Source organism: Panthera uncia, chromosome E1 (genome assembly GCF_023721935.1).
Source record: "Panthera uncia isolate 11264 chromosome E1, Puncia_PCG_1.0, whole genome shotgun sequence".
Lineage (NCBI taxonomy): Eukaryota > Metazoa > Chordata > Mammalia > Carnivora > Felidae > Panthera > Panthera uncia.
In genome coordinates this window covers 58,398,550-58,408,277 of record NC_064814.1, presented here as the reverse complement: position 1 = coordinate 58,408,277, position 9,728 = coordinate 58,398,550, and the positions used below count along the sequence as shown (strand labels likewise).

Genomic DNA, 9,728 nt, shown 5'->3' with positions numbered 1-9,728 from the left:
GCCTCCGGTGCGGCCTGGGGCCCCGCGCCGCCCCCCGCCCCGCGCCCGGGCCTCCGCGTCGCGTCCGGGCTCGGGGCGGTGGACCGCCGTCCGACGCGGGCTGCCGCCGCCTGAGGTCGAAAGGCGGCGCCCAGGGTCTGGGGCGGCACCTGGGGGCGGGGGCTGGGGAGCGCGCCGGGAGGCTGGGGGTCCACGCGCCTCTGCGGGGGAGGGTCGGGGGCCGGGGCGGATGCGCCTGGGGGCGGGGGGGGGGGGGGGGGGGCGGTCCTCTGCGCTCGGGCGGCCCCCGCCTGGGATCAGGGATGGCACCACGGCTTGGGGGGTCGGGCGTGCCTGGGGTTGCCGTATCGCGCCTGAAGTTGGGCGTCGCGTCCGTGGCCGGGATGGGGAATGCTGCGGACGGGGTCTGGGGAGTCACGCCTGGGCTGGGTGAGGGGGCGGCCGTCTGGGGCCCGGGGTCGGACCTAGGGTCGGGAATGGGCAGCCATCTGGACTCGGGCTGTCTCTGCCCCGGGTCGGGGCGTGCCTGGGGTCGCTGTGTCGCGCCTGAAGTTGGGGGTCTCGTCCGTGGCCGGGATGGGCGACGCTGCGGGCGGGGTCTGGGGACTCGCGCCTGGGCTGGGTGGGGGGGTGGCCCTCTGGACTCGGAGTGGGGACGGGGGTCGCGCCGGGGGCCGGGAATCGAGGGCTGCGCCTGGGGTCCGGGACCGTGCCTGGGATCGGAGGAACGCGCTGGGAATGGGGGGGGGGGCGGCCGTTTGGGGCCGCCTGCCTTCAGAGAGGGGGCTGCTCTTGAGGTTGGGGCACCCTGGCTTGCGGGGTCCGGTCCCCGCTCCCGAGTCCTCGAGGCCGCCCGCCGGCGGCGGTGGCGGCGGAAGCGACCCGCAACGCTGTTTGTCTTTTTAGGTATCTAAAGGAATTTAGGACAGAGCAGTGCGCCCTGTTTGTGCAGCACAAGTGCGCCCAGCACAGGCCATTTACCTGTTTCCATTGGCATTTCCTAAATCAGCGTCGGCGCAGACCGCTCCGCAGGCGCGACGGCACCTTCAACTACAGCCCGGACGTGTACTGCTCCAAGTACGACGAGGCCAGCGGCGTGTGCCCCGACGGCGACGAGTGAGTGTGGGGCGGGGCCAGCTCTGGCCGCTCTTTCCAGCACCCGCCACCTGTAGAGGGGGTCTGGTCTTTGTTCTCAGGCGTTAACGGTGACCAGTGGTGGTGGGCGGACTTTTCTCTACCTCCAGGACTGTGTCTCCGGGACACCCTTTGGGCGCTGCCAACCGACTTGACTTCACTTCCCATCTGGGACCCAGTTCCCCAGATTTTCCGTATTAGAGACCACCCTTATGAGGTGCACCTGTTAGGCTTAGGACCGTTTTGTAGTTGCCCCATGTTTTCCGGTTCAGAGAGCGTGTTAAAATGTTTGCTCACCCTGTGCAAGTTATACCTGGAATGTTTACTTCCTTGCAGCGTACATATCTAACGTCTTAAAAAAAAAATGATAGGGAAGTTATTTCATTTGCAGACTGTCGCTTATGTAGCACTTTTAAAGTTTAAGAAACCAAGGTTTTGTTTGGGTTGGCTTTTTTCTTACAAGTTTCTTGATGGTGTTATGAACAGATGTATTTATTTAGCAATGTGTAGAATGGGAAAACAGGGCACGTGCAGGCAGAGCGTATAGGCTTGTAACGGACAGAACCCAGTAACGGGAGGTTTTGCTTTTTTTTCCCGGGCTGTTTGAGGAAGGAGGAGGGCTGGCCCTCCTTTGCCTGGAGGTCAGATAGCATCACCGAGCTCCGGGCCCTCTGAATAACTTGTTCAACTTCTGAACTGCTTGTTCGACTTCTCTTTGGATCCAGGCCTGATCTGGGGGAGGTCCTTTGGGCTCAGTCCCCTGATCCCTTGAAAGGAGTTGCGTCTCCAGGAATGCTCCCTTTTGAAAGAAAAATTTCTTTTAATGTTTATTTTTGAAAGAGAGAGAGATAGTGAGGGGAGGGGCAGAGAAAGGGAGACACAGAATCTGAAGCAGTCTCCAAGCTGTCAGCATAGAGCCCGACACGGGGCTCGAACTCGTGAACCACGAGATGATCTGAGCTAAAGTCAGACACGTGACTGACTGAGCCTCCCAGAAGCCCCGTGAAATGCTCCCTTCTGAAGACAGCTTTCACTGTGCTGCACTCAGACATCAGAGTGATGTGTGTCCTTCATTTTCCAAAGATGTTTAGGCCAGGGAGTAAACTTTCCGTTCATGGTGATATCATAAGCTTTATATACTTACTGAAATATTTTTAGTTGAGCACCAGAGAGTTCAATAAGTTTGTTATTAAGGCAGCTTGACGCCTGCTGGAATAACGCGCCCAGCCCTTCCTTGGTTAAGATGGTGTTACACTTCTGTGAAGTTTTAAAAGTGCCTTATATAATTGCTTCTTGAACTGATCTTTCCTGCACACGTGTCTTCAGAAGAAGTATGTTTCTCTGGCTGAGGTCTGGAATCGGGTCCCTCATTTCTCTTGGTGATGTCAGTCACCTCTCTGGCCTTGGGTCCTGAGTTCCCCAAGGGGGGAGGCAGTGCTGCTTGACCCTGGTGCAGCAGTCCCGTCACCCGGCGTGTATGACCTCACCCCAGAGCCCTTTACGAAGGACTGACAGTATTCACTGATGCTTTCGGTACATGTAGACAAAGCAAGTTTGAACAGCTGTTTGGGGTTCCAGAGCCTGGATGTCCTGGTATTGATTTGGCCCCACTGTTAGACATCACCTGACGTCCAGTTCTTCCAGGATGAAGCGTCTGTGGGCGATCATTTCAGCAGGGCTCGATAGTAATTAAATAACAGGCAGTTGGTTTCTTTTTATTTTTATATGTTTATTTTTGAGAGCGCATGCGCGCAAGCACGAGGGGGGAGGGGCAGAGAGAGAGGGAGACACAGAATCCGAAGCAGGCTGCAGGCTCTGAGCTCTCAGCATAGAGCCCGATGCGGGGCTCGAACTCACCAGCTGTGGGATCATGACTCGAGCGGAAGTCGGATGCTCAACCGACTGAGCCCCCCAGGTGCCCCCCAGGCAATCATTTATTACAGAAGTATTAACGTGTGATCTACATGACACGGAGGTCATCATTGAGAGCCAGACGAGTGGCAGTTAGGTGCCTGTTTGACATTTTCTGTTTGGGGTGCATCCTGTGACCCTCCATGTAGTAAGAAAGTCACACATATCTTAGTAAAGATTGTGTCACTTGTATCGAGGTTCAGCCCGAACTTCAGGAAGTGTTTGGCAGAGAGCAGATGTCTCCCTAGGGGTCTCTCCTTAGTAATTACCCCTCAGTTCCATGGGGGAGGGACTTTGTCACCCCCCACGAGTGGAACAGCACAGCGTTTGTCCTGTTTGACTACATATTCTGGTTCACAAAGCATCACCATGGAATTCCTAAGTAGATACTACCTTCCAGAGTAAGGACAGAACCTTCCTTTTATTTCAGTTTATGGGTTCTCGAAAACTGTTTTGGGCATGTGTACTACCAACCTGTTAGTTTTTTTTTTAATGTTTATTTTTGAGGGGGAGAGTGGCAGAGGGAGAGGGAGTGGCAGAGTGGGGGGGGGGGGAGAGAAAACAAAAAAAAAGAAAAGAAAGGAAAGAAAGAAAGAATCCCAAGCAGGCTCCACGCTGTCTGCACAGAGTCAGACATGAAGCTGGAAACCACAAACGGTGAGATGGTGACCAGAGCTGAAGTCGGAGGCTTAACCGGCTGAGCCTCCCAGGCGCCCCACCCCCCACCCGTTACTTTAGAACATGGATCCTATCAAAGAGCAAAGACCCTTAAGCCCTTGTCGGGTGACCTAAGCATCCAGGACTGTTCTTGGAGCTGGCTGGCAGCAGCTTGCGGCCCGAGCTGTGTGGCAGGACCGGATGGGGACTCCAGGGGGATTGGCACCTCTGCTGTCACGGCCTTTCCTAGGATGGCGCTCACCTTCTACCCTCACTGTCACGCCTCCTCCCGTGGCCCCATCCCCCAGGGCCCCCCTCACCTCCGTGGCGCTTCCAGTGTCACCTCTGGATAGACCTCCCGGTGTCATCTCCCCCTCCCCATGGGCACCTCGGCTGTCACCCCCTCTTCTCCGCGGGCGGGCCCCCCCATTAGCCAGGGAGGTCCCGCTGCCCTCGCGTCCCCTGCTCGCCCTCTCAGGGCCCTCTGCTCTGGCGGACACGCCCCTTCCCTGGGGCCGGCTGCGGTTGGTCGTGCGGTCACGTGTTCCCGCCCCGCCCCGCCCCTCCCCGGCGGCTACAAGCCCGCCCGCGCTGGAGCGCCAGGGTCAGCTGAGCGGTGTGCGCGTTTGACAATCCTCGAGTAAGAGTCGAGAGAGTCGAGAGTCGGCGACGCAGAAAGCCGCTTCCGAGCCTGAGGTCTGGCCCAGCTCCATCGAATCTGTGTTCCCACTTGTGAGGGTGCATCTCAGGTATTTCTTAGGCTGGGCTTCAAGGAGAGCGACTCCCGTCGGAGGTGTTCGCTGGCCCACCCTCATCCTGAAAGCTGCGGAGGGGCATCGGGTGTGGACAGCCCAGGCCCCCAACTGGCCCTGCTCCCCACGCCAGGCCCTCCGCCGTCAGGGCCGGCCTGGGTGTTCGCACAGGAATCACACCCGGAATCCAGGTGTGATTGGCGCCTCCTGTTGAGACGAGCAGGTGCGGGGCTCCTGGGGATGATTAGGCGCCTTCCCAGCGGCCTCTGCGGCCCTCGGGGGACATCTTCATTGGGGGAAATCAAGCAGCCCCCAACTGTCTCGTGTGTAAAGTAACCACTCTCTTTCCTCGGTTAACCCTCCTCCTGTGGTACACAGGATGTTCCTGGCGAGTCAACCCTCCAGACCCCCCACTTGTAGATTCTCTTGCTTACTAGGAAGTGGGCCCGTCCCGTTACTGTGGCCTTATTCTTTCAGGGCTCCCCTGGCTGGCCTGGCTCTTCTCCCACAAGCCCCCCCCCCCCCCCACCTCACTGCACTTGGGGTATCTGGGACACAGGCCCGGGGTCAGGTGGACCAGGGGCTTCCCGCTCGTGAATCCGAGCGTGCTTGTGGGAGCTTGTTGGCTCAGAGAGACGTCCTAAGTGTCCGAGGTGTGGCATGCCTGCCGCACCGCACTGCCTTCAGCCTGCCCTTTCTAGGGAAAGGCGCTCGCCTGTTTAGTTGTAAGAACCCAAGTGTCTGGGGCCCTGAGCCCTGGGTGAACTTCACCCCCGCGTAGCTGTGGACTTGCTCCAAACTGACCTTACAAGGGAACTCTGCTTGGGCTTGTAGGGTGGGGTGAGAGCCAGGGCAGGTCCGGAACGTCACAGCCTAACAGTCTGGAGCCGGGAGTTGCTGACAGTCTGCAGGACACGCGCTTTTCGGTTACATGTTAGCCAGCCGAGTGACTGAAGTTGCAGGAGGTGACCGGGAGGGAGGCCCCCTCGGAGGCCAGTGGAGAGACGGCCAGTGGAGGCTTTTGTCTTCCAGGGAGGGTGGCAGCTGTGGGGGCGCAGAGGAAGGTGTGGACCTGTTGTCGGTGCTGATGGCCCACGTTAGGCACTGAGGAGGGGCCGCTTCCCCGGCTCAGGAGTCCGGGCCACCCTTGGAAACCAGGGGGTGCAGGGCTGAGTGGATGGGCGTGGCCAACATGGGGTTAGCTGTCAGCCCCCCCTCCTTGGTGTCTAAGAGGAGGGGGCGGATGTGAGCTGACCCTCGAGGTTTCCCCAGAAGCCCCTCCTGCTCCCCTTTGTCTGCAGCGCAACGTCTTTGCCCACATTTGCTGTTCCCCATGTTCCGTGACTGCGTGGCGTTGCTCGACTTGTTCTGGTTTGCACCTCTGTCTCCCCACCCTTGTTTGAGCGCCTTGGGCACTGGCAGGGAGTCAGGTTGTACTTGAGTGTCCCCGAACGCCCAGCGGTAGCCCCTGTCGCGGCCCCCGGACCAGCAGTTGGGACCCGAGGAACCTACCTGGACTCGACTCGGGGACCACACCTTCTGGGGTTGGCAAGCCCTCCAGGGGTTCTGACGTCTGGTCCAGTGTGCTCCTGGCTGGTGCTAACGCACGGTGGATGTGAGCTGCGTGGGCCACCTCTGTCACCCACTGCAGACTGGCCTTGGTGGTTCTATTTTTGTTTCATGCAAGGGCTGCCAGAGGGAGGGGGACAGCCTGCTGGACACGGAGGGGCAGCCGTGAACCCCTGGTCTCGTCCTCCTTGCATCCTGGCGTGTGGGTTCCAGAGCATCGTGACTGTGCCCTTGTCCGGCTTGTGCTGTTCCATCATGGCATCGATGGAGATCTGGATTTTCTTTTAGAGTGAGCGAGAGTGCGCACATGTGTGCACATGAGCAGGGGAGAGGGGCAGAGAGAGAGGGAGAATACCAGGCAGGCTCCACACTCGGTGCAGAGCTCGAACCCACCACCCTGGGATCATGACCTGAGCCTAGATCAAGAGTTGAACACTCAACCTGTGAGACACCCAGGTGTGCCTGGAGCCCTGTTTTAATTACACGGTTTGGGTCCCTAACTGTGGCAGGTAGCTTGAGAACCAAGGCCCCCACCTGAATCCGGTCACTGTGGGGCACATCACCGGTGCGGTGGGCTGGCAGTGGCCCAGGGGGAGGGGCAGGTGGATTAGCGGACTCCTGCGGGAAGAATCTGCCTGCGGTGTTGGGCGGAGCCCTGGGTCTTTCCCGCCCGAAGGAGGGTTTTCTGGCTTTGCAACTATGTTGTCTCTGAAGTCCTGACCGCCTAGACCTTCTGCACGTGGAGCCACTGTGCGTCGTTAAGAGCCCTCCAGTATCTCGGGGTCCTGCCCCGAGTGAAATAGTAGAGGCTGCTCAGGGCTGGGCACGGGCCTCAGCCGCGCCCTGGTTGCCTTGGCGATGGCACCAGAGAGGAGATGATGCTTAGTGCCGAGCTGAGGGGCCGCTAGGGAATGAGCGAGGGCTACGATGTGACACGGGGCAGTCGGGCGGGCCCAGCGCCCCCCTCCCTGGGGCCGTGTTGTCGCTGAGCGGCCTTCATCTGTAGTCGTGGGCTCCCCGTGACAGCTTCCACGCCTCGGGTACCCAGAGACCTGTCCCGGGTCGGGGCGATGTGCTCGCAGGCCGGCGGGGGACACGGCTGCATAGAGAGGGGCGCGGGGCGGATGCCCAGTCCTCGCTGTAGCCGCTCCGCCCGCCGTCCTCGCTCTGGCTCGTGGGCCGTGCGTCCCGTGTCCTTTTCCAGGTGTGTGTCTAGTGGTGTGGCCATGCTTGTTTTCAGAAAGTGCCACCAGGTCGTCTTGTCCGTTTGCCACCTCGCCCGTGCCTCAGGGGTGTGCGGGGATTGTCTGTGACGGGTGGCGTTCCGTGGAAGGCTTCGTCGGGGCCTTCGTGCCCTGTGGCACATCTGCCCCGTTGCCAGTTTCTGCCGTCGCCGAGGGAGTGCGTGTCCTCACCGCGGGCCTGTCTGAGGGGCCCCGGGGTGCTGGCCGCGCTCTGTCCTCCCGGCCCGCGTGCTGTGACGTCACGTGTCCGCCTGTGAAAATCCCACAGAGGGCCAGACGTGACGCACGCTTGTCTGTACAAATACGTAACATCTCTCTCTTCCGTCTCCAGCGGGCTCTGTTTACGACTACGATAGAACATTTGTAACGTAGGATTTGTAACGTAGGAAAACGGATGTAACCATTTTCAGTGCGCGGTTTAGCGACACGGACGACTCCCATAGTGTCGTATATAACCGTCCCCGCTGCCTGTTCCCCAGTCCTTTTCTTCGTCCCAACCTGAAGCTCTGTCCCCGCTCAGCACTGACGCCCCTCGCATCCACTCCCCACCTCCCGGGGACGTGACTCTGAGTCGTGGGACCTCGTAGAGTGGAATCACACAGCACGTGGGCTTTGCGTGTGGCTTCTCTCGCTGAGCGCAGTGTCCTCACGGTTTATCCGCGCTGTCCAACGTATCCGAGTTCTGTTCCCTTTGAGGCCGAGGAGCGTCCTGGTCTGCACGGGCTCCATGTCGCTCCCCCGTGCGTCATCTGATGGGCGCTGGGGTCGTTCGCAGCTTTCAGCTCTTGTGGGTCACGTGCTGTGACCCGGGTGCAGAGAACTCTCCCCCGGACGACAGCGGGGTCTCGCAGCGTTTCTGGGGCGTGCATCTGGCAGCGGAAGTGCCGGACCCCGAGCTGGCTTCTCCTTTGGCTTTTGCTTCGTTGCTTCCCAGGGACCCGGCCTCGCGGCCACAGCGCCCTCTCCCCTCATGCCCCGCACACCCCAGGTGCTCAGGAAGCTCTGGGGTGCGCTGTCTGAAGGCCGAGAGAGGGGTTGAGAGTGAGTGGCCCCCCCAGTTCCTTACTTCCGGGTTTTGTCCCTGCTTCGTGTGTGGGGAGCCATCACGCCGGTGCTCCCAGCAGCCGAGTCCACGGTTTGCTGGGCACTGAGGTGGGACTGGGCCCTGACACGGTCGTCCTCAACCGTCCCCTCTGGAGGGGGACACCAGGCCCCTGCCTCACCCCTCAGGCGGCTCACGGGGAGTTGCTGGCTCAGGCTCTGTGCGTTTTTTTTTTTTTTAAGTTTATTTTAAAACTAGTCTTTTTTTTTTAAACGTTTATTTTTGAGAGAGAGCAGGGAGGGGCGGAGAGAGAGAGGGAGACAGAGGATCTGAAGCAGACTGACACCAGAGTCCGAGGTGGGGCTTGAACTCAGGAACGGTGAGATTGTGACCTGAGCCGAAGCCAAGTGTCAGACACTTAAGACTGAGCCACCCAGGTGTCCCCGGCTCAGGCTCCTTTCCTCCCCCCTTCTGTGCCTCTCGTCTAGAGGGGCTGACCTCCATGTGGGCTCAGTGCCCAGCTTCCCGTGTGAAGCCAGCCCCCTGCTGCCTGGGGACCGCAGGGGGACTCTCCCTGGGAGTGTGTGGCTTGGCACCTGCAAGTGGCACAGCCCGCCCCCCTCCATCTGGGGCACGTGGTACCGCCCCCCCCCCCACCCCCCGCTCTCCTGGCCGGCTTCCACCAGCCTCCTCCTCCAGCCGCGTCCGGGTTTCTCCCCAGGCTCCTTCCCTCGAGGGGCCCCCTGAAGCACCTGGATGGATGGGAGTGACCACAAGTCCTCCTCTGATAATGCCCGTCGGGAAAAATGAGGGGCGCTGCTGCATCCCAGGCACGAACTTCATTTTTCCATAACCAGAAGATGATGCAGGAGGATTTCCAGGGAAATTTGCTTCTGTGTTTTTCCACCAGATGTAGTTGCGGGATCTGTGGGGCATCTGAGTGTCTGGGGGACGGGTCCGGGGGACAGGTGCTCCGCCCGGGACCTCAGGCCTGCGATCAGAACAGATAAGTGTGCGGAGGGAGACCGCGAGAGCAGGGCGTTGGCCAGGTGCCGACGAGGAGTGGGGCGGGTCCGCGCTGCTGTCCCCGAGGCCTCAGATGGCCTGTGTCTGCCCCTCTGCTTCCCAGGTGCCCGTACCTGCACCGGACGACCGGGGACACGGAGCGCAAGTACCACCTGCGCTACTACAAGACCGGGACGTGCATCCACGAGACGGACGCCCGTGGCCACTGCGTCAAGAACGGGCTGCACTGCGCCTTTGCGCACGGCCCGCTGGACCTGCGGCCGCCCGTGTGTGACATCAGGTGTGTGGGGCGTCCGCGCGGGGCGGCCGGCCGGCCAGCTCACCTCTCTGGGATGCTGGCCTGAGCGGCTCTCTCTCTGGCTTTGACTCTGACGAGAGGGTTTCCGTCCCGCT

At 60.4% G+C, this 9,728-nt stretch overlaps 2 protein-coding genes across 2 annotated transcripts in view; one reads left to right on the top strand and one right to left on the bottom strand.

Moving 5' to 3' along the window:
* LOC125926189 (putative E3 ubiquitin-protein ligase UNKL) overlaps nucleotides 1-9,679 on the top strand; it is a 10,300-nt gene extending 621 nt beyond the window's left edge. Inside the window, exons 2-3 of the mRNA XM_049635383.1 lie at nucleotides 798-1,116; nucleotides 9,439-9,679. Of these exons, the coding sequence (XP_049491340.1) occupies nucleotides 798-1,116; nucleotides 9,439-9,679 (560 nt within the window). The remainder of the gene's footprint in view (nucleotides 1-797; nucleotides 1,117-9,438) is intronic.
* The window catches only part of GNPTG (N-acetylglucosamine-1-phosphate transferase subunit gamma), a 73,827-nt gene that overhangs the window by 23,930 nt on the left and 40,169 nt on the right, over nucleotides 1-9,728 (bottom strand). The gene's annotated exons all lie outside the window — the stretch shown is intronic.